Genomic DNA, 19,107 nt, shown 5'->3' with positions numbered 1-19,107 from the left:
ATTTTGTCTCTCCATTTGCTTTATGATCTTTCTAACATTTTGTATGTCCTTCAAAAGCATCAAATAAAAAAAAAGAAGTGAACTTAATTTCATTCTGAGAATTTTATATTTTTTATCTCTAAGGAAGAAAGGAGATAAACCCTTTGGTTTTGTAAAAGCAGGAAAAGGATTCTAAGCTGGTTAGCATGAGCTCAGATAGTCCTTTTCTTTCCTTCAGGCTTATCTTATTTGCTTGTTCCACAGACCTTCCCTCTGTTTACCATCTCATGGACATAATACATCCTTATTCCTCTGATGTCTAGAACCAGACACTGAAGTAGCCAGTGAGTCTCACATTTTAGGAAACTAACAAGCTGAAGCTTATCTAGAGTGAAACAGCTAGGATGGTTAGAGAACCAGAAGAAACCAATGTTATGTGATTATTTGAAGAAGCAACCCATGTTTAACTTGAAAAAAGAGAAGACAGAAGGGGAAATAAAAACCATCCTATACTGGAAAGCCTGTCACATCGCAAAGGCATTAGGCTTATTTTTCTTTACTCCAGAGGCCAGAAGTAGAACCCATAGGTAGAAATTACTAGGAACAGAGTCTAGTTTGAATGAAAGATACATTTTCAAGCAGTTCAGGCTATCTGTCAGTGGAGTGAACTCCCCATCACTGGAGGTCTCCAAAGAGAACCTTGGATGACTATTTGTTGATGATAATATAGAGGGTATCTTGTCAGATAAGGGTATGCTAGATCCCAGCATCCCTGACAAATGGTCATCCATCCAGTTCTTGCTTGAACACCTTTGGAACAGGAAGCTTCACTTATTGAGATATTGCTCTTTATAAATAGCTTTAACTATTTTATATCCATTCTCTCTGATTAAACTATATAAGCTCTTTGGGAGAAGTGACATTTTTCTTATTCATAGTTTATAGACCACCTTCTTAAACTGTGATCATGACCCCATATAGGATCTCACAACTGAATGTGGGAGTTACAAAATTATGATTTGTTATCAATAAATGTTTGATTTGTAAACCTATTCTATATACCAAATATCCAAGGTCACATAAAAATTTCTCAGGTGAAAAGGGAACTTGAATGGGAAAAGTTTAAGAAGCCCTGGTTTATATATGTAGTAGAACTTGAACATATTTGATTGATGTCTAAAAAAGACTTTCTTTTTATCTAGGTATTGTCAATATAAGCTTTCCTTTATCTGATCAACCCGTCTTTGGAGAATGGTTTATTTTTGCTGAAATGCAAGGGCATACATACAACAAATCTTTTGAAGTTCAGAAATATGGTGAGTCTGACAGCATTTATCATCTAACTATCCTGAAGGATTTATTTTAAGGGAGTTGCACAGAGAAAAAGCACTGGAGTCATACTCCAGCCTCTATTTGGGTTAGGGGAAAAGCAGGCTTTTAAAATAGTTTGGTGCTGCTTGGAGTACTATTGGTGAGCAGGTCTATTTTTTGGGAAATTTAAAAAGCTACATGTGACAGAGTTAGGAAGTATATATCCTGGCAAGGCTTTGAGAAGCTTGCAATCTATGACATGGAAAGGTATAGGTTTTCCCTACTACTTCCCTTGAGACTGTCAAATGTATCACTGACTACAATGCTTCTGGGAAGGGGAATCAGGAATCTCTCATGGCATGAAGAGTTTGGTGGGGCACATGGTCATGTTTTCTTTTGCCCTCCAATCAGACGTAAAAAACCTTCAAAAGAGTGTCTGAATGGTGGACAGATATTGCCCATATTTAGTTGGAGAGCTGTGTGTCTGAATCTCTGTGAAGGTCAGTTTCAAGACATAAGAGAAAATTATCTGGAAATGGGTATTTTGTGACCGCTTTGTAAATTTAGGAAGTCATTCCTCTGGAGATTCTGAGTTTTTTCAGTTATAAAATGGGCATAATGATCCTATTTCACTGGGACTTTGTTATTAACAAATGAGATTAAGGTACAAAAGGGTTTTATAACCAAAATGCAATACCCTATAGACTACTATTACTGTGCTTTCATGTCAGGAAGGCTGCAGAGGGGATATCTCTATGAGATAGGAGGTTGAACATACTGGTTTGTAAGGGCCCTTCCACTCCTTTGATCCTAGAACTAGGTGTTGTGGTGTAAGTTATTATATTAATTGTTTCATGTTCAATTCTCTATGACCTGATATGGGGTTTTCTTGGCAAAGAAACAGGAGTAGTTTGCCATTTCCCTCTCCACCTTCTTTTACAGATGAGGAAACTGAGGTAAGCAGAGTGAAGTGACTTGCTCAGAGTCATACAGCTAGTGCCTAAGACTGGATTTGAATTCAGGAAGATGACTTCCTGACTCCAGGCCAGGCACTCTATCCACTGTACTACTTAGCTGCCCTATTGGTATAAGTAGAAAGAATCTTTAAAAATTTCCTGTTTTGGGGGGGTAGCTAGAAGGTGCAGTGGATAGAGCACTAGCCCTGGAGTCAGGAGTACCTGAGGTTCAAAAAATTTTTTTCTTTTTTTTTTTTTTTAACTCAAAGTGATCATTTTGGATCCAGATTTTTTTTGTCCTTTTCTCTGATGTCTCAGCTATCCAAAGTGTACTTGAAAGAATACTGTATTTGAGAACAGATGAACTGAGTTAGGGTCCCAATTCAACCCCTTACTGGTTACTGATCAGACATGGGGCTTAGGCACATGACTTAATCCATTTGAATGTCAATTTCTTCATGTAAAACAGGGATATCAGTTGCACTCCTTAATTCTGGAGGAAGAAGGGAATTGTTGTGAGGGTCAATGAGATGATGTAAGTGAAGCACTTTTTGATTACAAAACTCTTTGTTGCCATAACATGGAGATATCCTGATAGAGTGCATTTGTTTTTCACACGCTAAGTGTGCATGATTCTTATTCTTTTCCATTTAGTGCTGCCCAAGTTTGAGCTTCTCATTGAGCCACCTCAGTATATTAGAGATCTTGCAGCCTGTGAAAAGGGGACTGTTCACGCCAGGTAAGAGGCCTTCACAGTTTGTCCTTTGGGAACCATGCCATTTCCATTCCTCTTAGATGTCCTAATTCATTTTGACACTGAACCTTTAGAAGTGAATCAGATCTTGGAGGATGATTTCTTGAGTTTATTTTGCCTAATTTGTTCCTCAAGTCCCGTATGATTTCACAGGTTAGTAAAAGGACATCACCATCTTAATTATGAACTAGACTGGTCTATTTCAGGTTATATGAATAAATGAGTAGACTGGTTGCATTTGATCCCAGAGGATAAAACTAAGAGCAATGTTTGGAAGATGTAGGGAAGTAGACTTCATCTTGAGAGAAAGACCTTTCAAATACTCATCAGAATTGTTTTTGAGGACAGGGAGATATAGGAACTTAGGACATAGGAAAATGAGGGGCAGGAAGAAAAGTCTGACTGGTGATGACAGATATTGTCCATATAACCTGAGAGCTAAATCTCTGAGCTTTTAGATGCACGTCAATCCCAAGAGCTGCCTCACATGGTAATGAGATCCTTGTCATTGGAGGTCTGTAAGCAGAGGCTCTGTCAACCCCAGGGGATGATCTAGGGGGGGGGATTTCTAGGTTACAGTTTTCTTTTATGTTTTCCTATTCCTTCTAGTTATGGATGGGGCTTTCAAAAAACTCAGATCTGAGGAGCTGATAAGAAAATTATGGTGTAATAATACACCTACCCTGATAAATAATGATCAGGAAGATCAACAGAACAGCTTCCTAAGTAGCTATAGCCTGCAGTGTCTGGGCTCATTCAGAACGCCCGCTTTTATAAGGGCTCTGAATATTTTAAAAAGATTATCTGATAATACAAATGTTATCCATTTACAAAACTTCAAAGGCTAGTACTTCTGAGAAGTAAAGGTTGTGGGTGACCCAAGGGCAATCGAAAGAGACAAATTGTAGATTCAGGTGGGCTGGGGCATATTTCCAATGATGACCTATGTATTATAAGTGAAATAAGGGAGAGACATAGTAGGTACTAGACCTCTGATGACTCTGACTCTGACTAGACTGATGCTGGAAACTCTTAAGTGAGTAAACTCCTGCCAAGGAAGGCTGGCTACTTCTATGTAACTAACTGTTCAGATCTGTCCAAAGTCACTCAACCAGTGTGTTACCTTAGTTCTTCCTGGCTTTGACATGTCTTCTCTATTCACTAAGATACAATTGCCTTTTTTCATCAATTAAGAGCATAAGAGATATAAGTGTGGAAATAGAATTGGAAAAGAAAATGAACTATTTATGTGACTTAACAAGAGGGGCCAAGGAGCTCTAATGATACCCATTAAATGTATCAAGACTTAGAGGAGACCCTCAGTACACTGGATGGATCATCAGGGGAGGAGGTATAAAAGTTTTTTCCCCCACATATGTATTTTATTTTATTGTATATATGTATATATATATACATATATACACACATATGTATGTATATATAAACTTTTAAAATACACATTTCTTTGTGAATCATGTTAGGAGAAAAAATCAGAACAAAAGGATAAAACCATGACAGAAGAAAAAGAAAAATCCCAAACCGTGAATATAGCATGTATTGATTTACATTCAGTTTCCATAGTTCTTTTTCTGGATGCAGATGGCATTTTCTATTCAAAACAGAAAGTCAGAAAGACCCGAGTTCAAAACTGACCTCAGTCTCTAGCTCTGTCATCTTGGACAAGCCACTTGACTCAGTTTGCCTCAGTTTCCTCACTTGCAAAAATGAACCAAAGGAAATGGCAAACTACTCTAGTAGTTTTTTTGCCAAGAAAAACCCAAGTGGGGTCATAAAAAGCTGAATACAACTGAGCAACAGCAACATCTGAGAGTCCATAATTTTGTGATTTCATTCATTATAGTATTAAAAATATTAAAAGGGTATTTTATACGTGGTCATCTTTTGGTTCTGTAAATTAAGTACTTCATTTCTTTTTCTTCCAGGTATACATTTGGGAAGCCAGTAACTGGAAAACTAATGATCAACATGACTATAAATGGTGTGGGCTACTATAGACATGAAGTGGGACACCCTGTTCTCAGAACTATGGAGGTAAGGAAATTAATAAACTGTGGGGGAACAATAGAAAGGAGTAACTGAAGGTAAAATGAGGGGAGTGACTAATAGGGAAAGCTCTCAGAAAAGCTGAGAGGGGAAAGTATCAAGGGCACAAATAGAGGCATTAGCTTTGATAAGGAAAATTCAGACCATCTCCCTAAACTACCTCTTTTCTCTTGCTACATCTTCAAAGTCCTGATAGATCATTCCAAATCTCCCCCTCCAAATCTTTGCTTTATCTCAGAAGATTACTAATCTCTGCCTTAAGAACATATTACTTAAATATTTGTACAATTGAATTAAGTCAGATATCCCCCATCTCGGTTTGCCCTTTCCATCACTCTCCCTTTTGCTCACTTCCATTCTCATTACTAGTTCTTTGAGCTTTCCATCCTCTCAAAATATCTTCTAGATCTCTTTATTTTATAGTCAAACTTGTAGGAAGTCATTTATGCTTGTTATCTTGATTGCCTAACTTCCCATATAGTTTTTGCCCCTTAGCTAAATCCAGGGGATTTTGTAAATGGTTCTCTTACTTGACATCTCAGCTTTTGACAGTATTGGCCACCTTTCCTGTATATTTTCTCTTACCTTGACTTCCTTTGTGTGGGACAAGACCACCAGCTCAAATAAGTCAAATAAATTAAGGAGATTTCTGAAGGCTTAAGTCTCCTCTCTATCAAACTGAACAACAAATTATTTCATAAATATACCCTTCCATCTTTCAGCTTTGTGTCTGAACTGATCTCCCTCCTCTCCTTCCCTTAAGCCTTAACTTCCTCCAAGGATTAGTTCAGTTGTCACCTCTCTTACAAAGTCTGTCCCTCTCCTAGGCCTTTGTATTTATTACCTTTCTGTAGTAGTACATGTCCTGAGTCTACTCTCACAGCCCCAACTTGCTGCTTTTCTACAAGTCCCCTGGGTCTAAATCCCTCAATCATCTAAATACATTGTATATTGTATATAATACATTGTATATATGTACATATACAATATATATACAACTGTACATTGTATAATATACATTGTATATATAATTAACTAAAGACTTTTAGCACTTGATTTAATGTTAATATCATGTCCTTACTTGGTTCACACCTTGACAAAAAGGTATTATGGTAGAGCCCATTTTGTCAAAGATTTTATGAGAGATGGGGTAATTGACTCATCCTTACATTTCTTTGTATTATAAATCATTGAATGTAGGAGCTCTTGGAGGGTTGGGACTTTTGTTTTTATGTGTATTTTCAGCACTCAGTATAATGCTTTTCACATAGTGGGTATTTAATACATAACTGTTAGGAAATAAAGAAAAGGAACAGCTCTTTCTTAGAGACTTGAACAATGGAGGAGAACTCTGGTGGATAAAGAGATAGATGAATTTTGAGGTGTGAGTAGGGGACATGAAAGATCTCCAGATAATACTTTTTATTTTCTCAGTTATTAATGATGAGGGCAGGGTCGAGAAGTAGTGGTGTGGCACGATTGGGGTGAGGGATTTCCTTGTTCTCCAAGGTACAGGCTCATAGCGAAGGAAATTTGCTTACTCAAAGGCTGTGATACAAAAAAAAAAAAAAAAAAAAGGTTTCTATTGTTAGAGAGACACCAAGATAAAGGCTTTCTTGGTGGGCAATATCATTCTCAAGAGAGAGAAGTGATTTGCAAACAGACATTTTCTGAAGGCCCATTTTATATAGGAATCTAAGAATAGGCAAGACCATTTGAGTTTGTATATGAAAAGAGAAGTCCTCTGGAGGCTCATTCTATCTCCAGAAGACCTAAGACAATTTGAATTTGTATAACTTTTTGTTGGTGACTTTGCATAACTTTACAGGGCTGTCTCAGATCAGAGTTTTGCTCTCATCATCTGGAAGCAAATTCAGCAGCTGATAAATAAGAATTAGGGGTGACCTATAATTCTTAAGGAAATTCTTTGTATGGGACAGCAGTGTCCACAAAAACAGAGACTCTTAGAGTAAGAAAAATAAAAAGGGGTTTATTACAATCTCACAAGAAAGGGCATCTCTCATCTGACAAGGTGTTGTTTGTCTGCAAAAGGAATGCAAAGCATAATTTTGAAACACAAGATTAAATAGCCTAAACCTAGAAGCCCCCAAGCTGGCTTTTTCTCCTATTATTTGGGGGAGTCCAGGTTTATATTCTAATCACAAAAATCTAACCCAGAAACAAAAGAATACAAGTCAGTAATAATAAGCTCTTAATTTAAGTTTCCCTAGAGACCTGATATACAAGCAGATATAGAATTCAAAGCCATCATCACCTTTAAAAGAAATACTTAAATGCTGATTAAGAAGTGGTGGGAAATAGGAGGGGACAACACCTGCAACTTTTTAGCTATAGCTCTATTTGTTATTATAAAGTCTCAAATTACAATTAAAGTATAGTTTAAAGTTATATTCCCACAAGAGTGTCTTCACTCAATTAAATCCTCGAAATTTTATTTAGTAACGCTTTTATTTATTAACCTTTGAAGACCTCTCACACCATTCTTGATACATTTCCTCAAGCTTGTTCTTAGTCTCCAATCCCTCTGGACCTGGCTTATTCTTTTTCTCTACTGAGGTCCATCCTTGTCCAACTGAACCTCCTGTACCCCCAACTTCTATCTGGGGCCATCTATCACCCTAACATTTGCATCCCTGGTAATTAGAGTAAAAATGTCTGTCACTAAAGTCAGTAACAACAGAAATATTAAAAGAAACAGACAGATCACAAACTTCCTACACATATTCTCAAGGTTCATGTATCCACCCAATGGGAGGTCACCAGGATGGTTTGAATCTATAGTCCACTCTGAGAATGATAACTAGTTCTTTAGTCCAAGTATGGTGAGTCCAGCCTTTCTCCTTGGTCCTCACAGTGGCATCTGATGTCAGTAAGACTTGGAAAGGTTCCTCTCAGGAGGGAAGGAGTTTTTCCTTTTTCCATGTCCAGATCGGCACCCAGTCTCCAGGTTGAAATTTGTGTATAGGAAACCCTAGTGGTAGAGTCTGAGCAATCACCCTTTATTCTGCAATAGTCAAATGTTTTACCAGAGAACATACATAATTCCTGAGGAATTTGTGTCTACTGTCAAATATGGGGGTCCCAGTTTCTCTCTCTTCTTCCCAGATAAGGATGTCTAAAGAGGAGTTCATAAAGGGATAATCCAATATCCCTCGAGTTTGGTCCTAATTCTGAGGAGGGCCAGAGGGAGGCATTCTAACACTAATTTAGTGAGTTGCCTCTTGATCTCCTGATTCATTCTTTTCACCTTAGCCAAGGAAGGAGGGTGCCAAGGAGTATGAAATTCCCAGGTAATATCCAAAGCCTTTTCCAGGGACTGGAGAAACTTAGAGGGAAAATGAGTCTCCTGGTTCGAGTCTATCCTCTCCACCATCCCATATCTGGGAATAATTTGTCCCAACAATATCTAACTAACAGCCTGAGCAGTAGTTTGGGTCACTGGGAAGGCCTCTAACCATGAGGTCAGATGATTTATTATGGCAAGCATGCATCTGAGACAACCCACCAAAGGCAGCTCAGAAAAGTCTACTCATATGCTCTGAAAAGGTCTAATTCCCAGGAGCCTCTCTCCTGCTGGTGCTTCAACAAATAAGGCAACCATCCACGAGGTAGTGGGCAAGGATATATAGGCCAGAAGATATGAACTCGGGTTAAGACTACATCATACAGGTTTTGGACATCCCGATGACTGGCTTGTAGTAAAAGCTGTCTCATACTTGCTACCTTCTGGCCATCAGGGAGGTTCCATTTACCATTATAATCTTCTTGGGCTTCCAACTTCGGCTTGTCATTGGTGGAGTGGCTAGACTTGGGGTAAAGGAGAGGATCAAGATCAACAGGGGGTCAGCACATACTCATTCCCTGCCCTTCTTGCTTCCTCATCTGCAAGATAATTTCCTCTGGCTTCAAAGGACTGACTAGTTGATGTCCATTCACATGTATAGTAGCAATGGTCTCAGGCAGTAAGAAGTTTTTAACCATACCTTTTTCTTCCCAAATTTTTCCAAACACATACACCATCCCCCAGGAATACTTAGAATCAATATAAATATTCCCTTCCTTCTTTTCTAATAACTCCAGGGCTTGATCAAGCACATAAAGTTTACTCCCCTTACTAATTAGGTGCCCCAAGTATCTTAACTTTCCTTTCCACAAATTTTAGTTTCCTTTTGAGACTCTGAGCCCCTCCCTCCCTAGGTAATTTAGCAATTCAGTGGAAGTCTCACTGATCTAGTCTTTTTTATCAACATATTGCAAGATCAGGGTACCCAGGGGAACTCTAAATTTCCCCAAAATAATTTCTAGGACTTGCCCAAACTGATTAGGGAATTCTGGACATCTCTGGAGTAGAATGCACCACCTATACTACTGTTTTGTTTCAGTTTTGAGTCTTTCCATTAAAAAACAAAGATATTCCTGCTTTCAAGATCTAGGGAACAAGTCTAGAAAGCATCTTTTAAGTCTGCAATACTAATCCTCTTACTGGTTTCAAAAATCTTTCCCATTATTGTATATGGATCTGATACTACTAGATGAGAAGGGAGGACTGTTTTATTAATTTCCCTCAAATCCTGCACCAACCTATAAGATCCGTCTCCCTTCTTAACTGGTATATTGGGGTATTAAAGGGAGATATGCAGGGTCTAATAATCCATCTGTTACTAATTCTCTTTTTCCCTCCAAAGGAATAGGGTCTTGTTTGACCCTAATCACCATATGTGGGTCCTTCAATCTAATTCTTTCTAATTCAAAACCTCAGTAAAAGGTACAATAAAATTTTCTCCTTTTCTACCGGAAATTAAGAGAGTTTTGGGGACAATCTGGACTCCCAGGGCAATTGAGTTACAGAGGATCTAGTACCCCTGATATTTATCAGGAAAATTAATTCCTCTTTGTTCCCATTCTTAAATTTATCAAGGGCTCTGAGTAGGTTTTTTCAATGAATCCGACACCCCTTCTCCATTTCTATGAGGGAGTAGATCTTTAGCTCTCTCTTCCCCTGTGGGCACAATCCTTCATATGCCCTTCTAGTCCACAATTGAAACAAGTTAACAAGCTAGTCTTTCTGGACTAGGAAATGGAAAGTTTTCTTGATTCTTTACTATTTGATTAAGCTCCCTCTGAAGAGGGCCAGGAGGAAAGGAAATAGTTAATGAGTTTAAATCAATTGAGCTCCCTTTTTCAGCTTTTCCTTGGGGTGGAAGCAAGGAAGAGAGTTCTGAAGCTGAAGCCTTAGGAGCAATTGTCATTTGGGGGAGGGGGCATAGGGAGAAGGCAGTGCTGAGAGGGGATTCTCTGGTTCCTCTGCTTCCTCCTTCAAAACAGATTGTCCTATAGTTGGCAACTAAAAGACTACATGTTCACTCTCCTCGGAATTAACAGGCTCCTTTGAATTTGCATACTGATTCAATTTTTGGCACATCCAGACATCAGATAATCCATTTCTTGGCTAGAAGACATCTCCTTTGATTGGGCTGCCTACCCAAATAAAACAACAATATGCAATCATTTTCTTTTTGTCCTTTCCTGTACATTTTGATATTTTCTCTCAGTTCTTAAGGCTATTATCTAGAGGGTTACTTCTGGAATAATGTATAAGTTCTTTGAGTCAGCTACTTTAGATTTGTTCCTTTCCCATGATTCAGTCTTGTCCTCTTTAATAGAAGACTCACCTGATTTTATCAAAGGAAAATAAGATTTCCTCAATATCAAAGAGAAATGGGAGCCTTCTAACTGTCTAGATTCTCCCAGTCCCAATCCCAGTCACCCAGATAGTTTACCAATTTTTGGTCTCTCCTCCCCTCACCAGTTTTTGGCTTTACCTGGGTTACATGACTGATTTCAAACCTTTCTCAGCTAGTTTATTTCTTGGGCTGAATTAGTTCTTTCTTCACTAGCCCACTTCTGTTTTTTTGCTTTCTTCTGGGTGTCTTTCTTCTGGGATTTACCTTATTGGAGCAGAAGTTCCTGAGCTTAGTCCAAGGACCACCAGAGAATTCTCTGGAGGGCACCTATTCAAGAATTCTGTATAGGAGACATTCCCCTGAACAGGGAATGTCCCGGACAAGCCCCCAAACTGTGGAACAGTAGTGTCCACAAAAACAATCAGAAACTCTCAGAGGAGGAAAAAAAAAGCAAAAAGGGGTTCATTACAATCCCATGAGAAAGGGCATCTCCCATTTGACGAGATGTTTGTCAGCAAAAGGAGTATAAAGCATAACTTTGAAACCCAAGATTAAATAGCCTAAATACAGAAGCCTTCCAAGTTCCCATTCTCCCAGGCTTTTTGGGAGGAGTCTAGGCTTATATTTTAATTGCAGAAATATAACCTAGAAACAAAAGAATACAAGTCAATAATAATAAACTCTTAATTTAAGTTTCCTTAGAGAATTGCTATACAAGCAGATGTAGAATTCAAAGCCATCATCACCTTTAAGACAAGTACTTAAATGCTAATTAAGAAGTGGTGGGAAATAGGAGGTGATAACACCTGCAGCTTTTAACTATAGCTCTATTTGTTATTATAAAATCTCAAGTCACAATTATAGTTTAAGGTTATAGTCCCATGAGAGTCTTCACTTAGTTAATCCTTCACAGTCTCTGAAGAAAATGTTACCTAAATTCATTCAGAACTTTATGTTCCCATATAGTGGCTGGTTGAATAGTCATGTCTAAGTCCAGCTCCTCTTTATTGATTCAAAACAACAAGATATGAAACAAAGCAGAAAAACAGCAAGAAGAAGAGGATGGGAGAGGAAGGAGGAGAAGAAATAAAAGAAGAAAAAGATGATAATGATACTTCTCAAGAAAAATTCCACAGAAAAATTAGAAAGAGACTGAATATTAGGTGAGCAAACAAAAATATCCCAACAGATAAATACAGTGAAGAAAAGAATCCATGGAGATAGCTCTAGAATGAGAAAATAGTGTTATGGTAACTATAATTGGATCCTTAGAAATTCATTTGAAAAAACTTCAAAAGACTCCAAAATATCTGAGAAACTTAATTAAAGAATTAGAAGGAATTAAAAGGAGGAAATAAAAAGAGAAATTAAAGCTCTGAAAAGAGAATTGATGTGTAGAGCAGAAAGTAGGGGGTTTGATTTTTGTAAATAAATAGTTTATTAACTTTTTAAAAACATTGCCTTCATTTCCTAATGCATTCTTCCCTTCATTCACTACCAAAAAGTCATTCTTTGTAATAAAGAATAAAAAATTTTAAGATGAGGGAGAATGGAATTTTTTTAAATATGAGATTATATACAACATTGAACGTAAAAGATCTGAATAAAATGGTGAACATTTGTAATAGGGAATAGCATGTAGAGACTGTAAAACTGCAGTGATGCAACAAGAAATATTAGGGCAAAATATGATAAACAAAATAGGAAGAATGCTTGACAACTGTACAAGCTATCGTAATTCACTTTGATGAAAAAACTCAGAGACAATTAGGTGGCATAGTGAATCAAGGTTGGCTCTTGAAGTCAAGAAGATATAGGTTCAAATTTTGCTTCAAACACTTTCTTAGTTATATGACCCTGAACAAGTTAGCCTTTTTGAGCCTAAATTTCCTCATCTTTTAAACGAAATGGGTTGAACTAGATAGCTTCTAAGTTTCTTTTTAGCTTTAAATCTATATTCCTATATTCTATAATCCTATGGAATTTTCAGAAAAAATGATGATGCAAAAATCTTGAATATTACACTTTAGGAAATAATACAAGAAAATTACACAGAAATATTGGAAATAGAAAGCAAAGTAAAAATTTGAAGAATCCACTGGACTCTAAGTGAAGGTCCCAAAGTTTAACTACTTAAAAATCATAATTTCATTTCATCAAATTCCAGAACTTCAACATTGAATAAAACATCTTGTTAAATAATCAGGAGAAGACCTCCCACATATCAAGGAAAAGCAGACTGAATCATGGAAGCCTCTCAAATATAAAGGAAAGGAAATTTGAATAAGCCAAGATTATTATTCACTCACCAGAAACTTCAGAAGGAAATGGAATAATGTTTTCCTAAAAAGTAAAAGGCTTTCATTGTGTAACCCAAGATGATCAGATCTGAAAACTTAATCCTAACCATTAATGAAAAAAAGATGGCAGTAGAAAAAAAAAGCCAATAGAGACATTCTAGAAAACCAAATCTGAGGAAATTATTTGCTTTTCAAATACTCCAAACAACAGAAATATAAGAAAGAAAAACAAATACAACCACCAAGGACAGTAACAATAAAATAACAGAGACCATTAAAAATTTTTTTAAATTTGTATATGAAGACAAAGATAATAACAATAATAGATAATATTTAGATAGCATTTACAATTTTCAGGGATTATGTTAAGTGCTTCACAATTATTAACTCATTTGATCCTCACCATGTATCTCTGGATGGTAGATGTTATGATGATGTCCATTTTATAGTTGAAGAAACTGAGGCAAATAGAGATGAAGTGATTAGCCCAGATCATACAGCTAGTAAGTGAGGCGCATCTGAACTCAGGTTTTCCTGACTACAGGCCTAACGCTTTACTACTTAGTTGCCCAAAAGTCAAATAGTGACTGGGAAGAAATAAGCCTGAAATATCATGGACTAAACTTCCCAGCAAATTACCACAGGTGAATCAGTGTATATTTTTTTAATAGTTTATTGTTTCACAATTGTTGTCAAGACAATTTTTGGCATTCATTTTTATGAAATTTTGAGTTCCAGATTTTTTCCCCTCTTTCTTTTTCTAAAATAGCAGGCAATTTGATATAGATTATATATATATGCAATTATATTAAGCATATTTCCATACTAGTCATAGTTATGAAAGAAGAAACAGATCAAAAGATAAAAATAAATTAAAAATAAAAAGGATGCTTCAATGTGTATTCAGAGTCAATCTGTTCTTTATCTGGATGTGCATAGCATTTTCCATCATGGATCCTTTGAGGTTTTATTATTATTTTCCCCAGTTACAAAAAACCCACTTTTTTGTTATACATGTACATTCTTTTTTATGTATTTCCATATGTATTGTGTCAGGAGAGAAAATTCAGAATAAAAGGGAAAAAACACAAGAAAAAAAGTGAAAATATTATATCTTGATTTACATTTAGTCATCATAGTTCTCTTTCTGGATATGGATGGCTTTTTCCATCCAAACTTTATTGGAATTGCTTTGGATCACTGAATCACTGAGAAGAACTAAGTCACCATGAATCCTTTGTATTTGATCACTGTGTTGCTGAGAAGAGCTAAGCCATTCCTACTTGATCATCATATAGTTTTGCTGATGCCATGTACAATGTTTTCCTTATTCTGCTCATTTCATTTTGTATCAGTTTGTACAAGTCTTTCCAGGTTTTTCTAAAATCTACTTGCTCATCATTTCTTATTACACAATAGTTTTCCATTACATTCATAAATCACAATTTGTTCAGCCTTAAGCACTGGTTTTTGTAGGACTGAATTATAGAATGTGAGGGTGTTTAAAAGCAGGCCGGAGAAAAAGAAGATAGAAAGAAATATGTGATGTATTAAGTTCAAGTCAAAGACTAACAATCAAGTAAAAATAACTCCTATTAGCCTCTTGGGAAGAAAGGAGCCTACAAGTGACTCAATTTAGGCAAAGGCAGGGAAAGAAGGAAGAAGGAAAAAAATGGAAAAATCTTATTTTAATGGTTTGGAGGGGGTACCACAGATGAATGTTGCTATGGGATAAGAAAGTATTTTTAAAGAGAAATAGGTATAATCTTCAGAGATTTGGAACTTAGAGAAACCATTCAAAATACCCCAAGAGAAGGGGAATCATGGCTGCTGCAGGGCAACTGACACCTAAAAGAGTAGGAAGGCATGAATCCAGGAAGGAGATTTCAAGGCAAATAGGAAAAAAAATTAACATGAGGAAGGCAAAGGTCAATAATGAACTGTGTAGTCACAGTCAGAAAAATTTCTAGCATAGAACAAAATCCTCCTTATTGCCCACAGGAATTTTTTTTTTTTTTTTTTTTTTTTTTTTTTTTGCTGAGGCAATTGGGTGGCCTCAGGTGGACCCAGATAGGAAGTGTTAAGTGCTTGAGTTCAGATTTGAAATCAGGTCCCCCTGGCTTCAGGGTTAGTGCTCTATCCACTGTGCCACCTAGTTGCCCCAGGAAGACTGAGGCAGAAGATCTATAAGGCAATAGATGCTGCTTAGAAGAAGCAAATCAAAATAGGTACCTTAGAAATTTTAATTCTATGAGGAATATAGATTAAAGAAAGACTAAATATGTATAAAGACCCTGAGTCAAAGAATAAAAGTCTAGAATAGACAGAAATGAAGGTTAATGATGAAGAAAATGAGGGGAAATTTTTTTTTTAGAAAATACAGAAAATGAAATTTAAAAAAAGAACTAAAGTTGAAGGGAAAGACAGGAAGAGGGAAGTGTTACTTGATTACTTAATTGAGAGAATTGATTAAACAGCCAGACTGGTTGGAACTAACAAATTAAGTAAACTCCAAGGCTAGAAAAGGGAATAAGAAATGAGAGACAGAGGAATTGTTTAGGTGAATGGAAAAGAGCTGGTAGGTACAGAGTTAAGCTAAAATAACTAAAGAAGCTTAGTGCTATTAGATTTACAGGGGGGAAAATCCTAATTTGGCAAAACAAGGGCAAAGGATATTTTGAAAACAAAGCAGAATTAAATTAAAACGGAGCCTTTAGAAATTAACAAAATTGATAAAAATTTTAGCTTATTTAAGCAAAATAAAAGAGAATCTAGATTGCCAAAATCAAAATGAAAATGGTGAGTTCACAATGGATAGGATAGGAAAATTATTAAAAATCACTATCCTCAGAAACTAAATGTCATTCAAACTAAAACTTACTGGAAATAGTACTTAAAAATATACAAATTAACAAAATAGGAAGTGGAAATCTAAAACAATTCAATCTCAGAGAAATCGAGCAAACCATAAATGAACTCCTAAAGAAAAAAAAAATAAACTCTTCAACCTGATACATTTCTAAATGATTCAGTTATGGAAGAATGTAGCAGTGAGGTCTTTGTTTACATTAGCTTGTATGAATTTGTAGTAAACCCAGTGAAAATACAGTTTTGCAACTTCATTCAGTGGCATTCAGCAGCATTGATGTAATAATGGAAAAAATAGATGGTGAAAGTCACTAAAGGTTGTTGGTAGGGTAGTAATAGAGGCAGCTGGATGGCTCAGTGGACAGAGCTGTAGGCTTAGAGTCAGGAATACCTGAGTTCAAATCCTGTCTCGGACACTTATTAATCTCTATTTGCTCTAATCCACTAGAGATGGAAATGGCAAACTGTTTCATTATCTTTGCCAAGAAAACCCCATTGACAATATCAACATGGCATGGTCCGAAGGCTAACGAAGAGCCAGATAGGACTGAACAAAGGCATCAATAGCACTAGGATAAGGGGAAAAGGGACAGCGTAGAGATGAACTGGTCAAGACTAAAGCCTGATAATGGGGTTAGAGTTTGGGAGAACAGAGAAGCAACGAGGGACTAAAAATCCCAGTCAGAAGGATGAATCACTTTTAGAAAAGTGAGGCAGAAGGAAAAGTGGAAAGACAGGAGATTATGATCAAAAAAGGAAACTTCAGAGTTCACAATCACAAGAGCAGCACAATTATGGGGGAGGATATAATATTCCCTTCTGGAAGCCTGGATTCCCTCTTGCTTTCTTCCAGAACTAAGCCCTGACAGAACTATCATGTCCTGTTGCATGAATTGGTGTGCAAGATGAAAGAGCCCAAGTTCATGGGCTAGAGGTTTCCTATTCATGGCATAAATAAAGCTCTTGACTTAAACAAACCACTCCTGTCAACCAAGTTTTTAGATTAAAGGTTTATGAAAGACATATGTTTGTAAATTTGTGTTTCTTTTCAGATTGAGCTAGGTTTTGACATTCTGCTTATCCCCTTTTTGCCAAGAGAAACAAAATACCAGACCCTGGAAGAAAGGCAAAGTTTCACTAAAAGTTGTTTAAATATATAACATTTCCTTCTTGACTTTCCTTGCAGATACATGGCTCTGCGGTCTTTGATGTGTGTGTGAAGGATATGATGCCAGCTGATGTCCCGGAGCACTTTCGAGGCACTGTCAATATTTGGGCAACAGTGACCAGTGTTGATGGCAGTCAGCAGGTTACATTTGATGATTCTACCCCCGTGCAAAAACAGCTTATTGAGATCAGATATAGCAAGGAGACCCGAAAGCAGTTCAAACCTGGTCTGCCTTACAGAGGAAAGGTATGTTCCTGATATAGTTGTATTCAATGATATTCTGATATCTTTCTTTAAATCATTGTGTATCATGATGATACAAATATGAGCCTTGATTTCCTCCCTCTCTTCCCTTTCCCATCTTCCCAAAATTGTCTCATGTAAAATTTTAGTGTGGTCCATAACCACATTTTTGATATATACTCAATGCCATCACCTATGTTGAATGATAACATAAGTTATGTTTTCAAAAGAGAACAAAACATACTTTCCTTGAATGAGAAGAAATATAAAGTAAAAATATCACAGCTAAGTACTTATTATTTTTAGGGCATCCTTATATTTTAAGTAGACTTTATTTTCAGTTTGTTTTCACTAACATACATTTATTGAAGCTCAGGGCTGAACACTAATCCAGTGCTCTGCTTTTCATCACATCCAATAATCACCCTAGAAGATATTGTCCTACAAAGAATTATAAGGTACTAAGTCAGAATAAGGTTATAATAATAGCTCTCATTCATATAGAACTTCTGATATATAGATTTGCAAAGAGCTTTATAGTCATTTGATTTCTTACAACAACCCTAAGAGATAGATACTATTATTATCCCATTTTATAAAAGAAAACTTTAAATTACTTAAGTGTCTGAGGCATGTTGTGAACTTTACATCTTCCTGACTTTTCCAGCATTCACAAGGCCCTTCTCGGGTCATGGTGGAAGAATGTGGCCAAGTTTCCCTCTTCTCCACTCCCAAGCACTCCTAAGAAATTCCTCCTCAGGGACTTGTTTGGAAGGTCTCCAACACTACCTAGCCAACAGCAATATTTAGTATTGATTTTGCATTTTAAGGTTTGCAAGTGCTTTATATATATTATTTCACATGATCCTCACAACAACCCTGTGAGGTAGGTGCTATTATTCCCATTTTACAGATGAGGAAAATGAAGCTAAATTAAGTGATTTGCCCAGTGTCACTTAGCTGATAATTTCATATTAAACAGCCAAATGTTCAAATAGGCAGTTCCAAACTAATTTGCTAGTTTTATTCAAGTTCTGCACAGGATATGATCAAATGTTTTCAACAGATCCAAATGTACTTCCTGTGCAACATACGCCATTTCATCCAGTGGCTTTTAAGAACTAAACTAATCAAGAACATCTTGCACCTAGGCTAAAACCTTTTATTTAGTGATTGATGCCATGATATGAAGTCATTTAGTGATTGATTGACTTTATTTCCACTCTTGTATTTTAAAATATAGAGGAACCAAAAAGGGAAAATTCCTTTTATGAATCTGGCTCTCACTAATAAAGAGGAACTGGTTTTCAGAATAAAACTGCTGGGAACTATGGGGGAAAGTGAATGCTTCTTCTTAGAATTTGTGATTGAGAAGGATAGGAAGTCTTGGTTCAGGCTGACAAGACTTTTGGATGTGGGGAAAGCAGAATCTAAATGTTTCAAATGAAAGATACAAGTGAAAAATCGACTAAAATGCTCAAGGGAAGAAAAGCCCAGGAGGAAGAGGAGATTCTCAAGAGTGAAAGTATGAAAATTCAAAGAAAAACAGTTCTCCTGGGGAGGGAAAATGGGATTTGTCAGAAGAGGCAAATGTCACTGCACAGAGAATTTAACAACAACCATCCTAATCTCTAAAGAGAAAGGTGCAGAGGGTAGAAATGAAGACTAACAATCAGGGATAAATATGAATATAGGGATCTAACTAGTATTACTAGAGAATAGTGATTGTATTTTCTCTGCTCTGGTAAACTATTCAAAT

At 36.6% G+C, this 19,107-nt stretch overlaps 1 protein-coding gene across 1 annotated transcript in view; it reads left to right on the top strand.

The window, feature by feature from the left end:
* CPAMD8 (C3 and PZP like alpha-2-macroglobulin domain containing 8) overlaps positions 1 to 19,107 on the top strand; it is a 155,073-nt gene that overhangs the window by 23,707 nt on the left and 112,259 nt on the right. The window contains exons 8-11 of the mRNA XM_031947976.1: positions 1,182 to 1,295; positions 2,901 to 2,985; positions 4,944 to 5,052; positions 17,124 to 17,351. Coding sequence (XP_031803836.1) covers positions 1,182 to 1,295; positions 2,901 to 2,985; positions 4,944 to 5,052; positions 17,124 to 17,351 — 536 coding nt within the window. The remainder of the gene's footprint in view (positions 1 to 1,181; positions 1,296 to 2,900; positions 2,986 to 4,943; positions 5,053 to 17,123; positions 17,352 to 19,107) is intronic.

Source organism: Sarcophilus harrisii, chromosome 1 (assembly GCF_902635505.1).
Source record: "Sarcophilus harrisii chromosome 1, mSarHar1.11, whole genome shotgun sequence".
NCBI classification, from domain to species: domain Eukaryota; kingdom Metazoa; phylum Chordata; class Mammalia; order Dasyuromorphia; family Dasyuridae; genus Sarcophilus; species Sarcophilus harrisii.
This window is presented reverse-complemented; position numbering and strand designations above follow the sequence as displayed.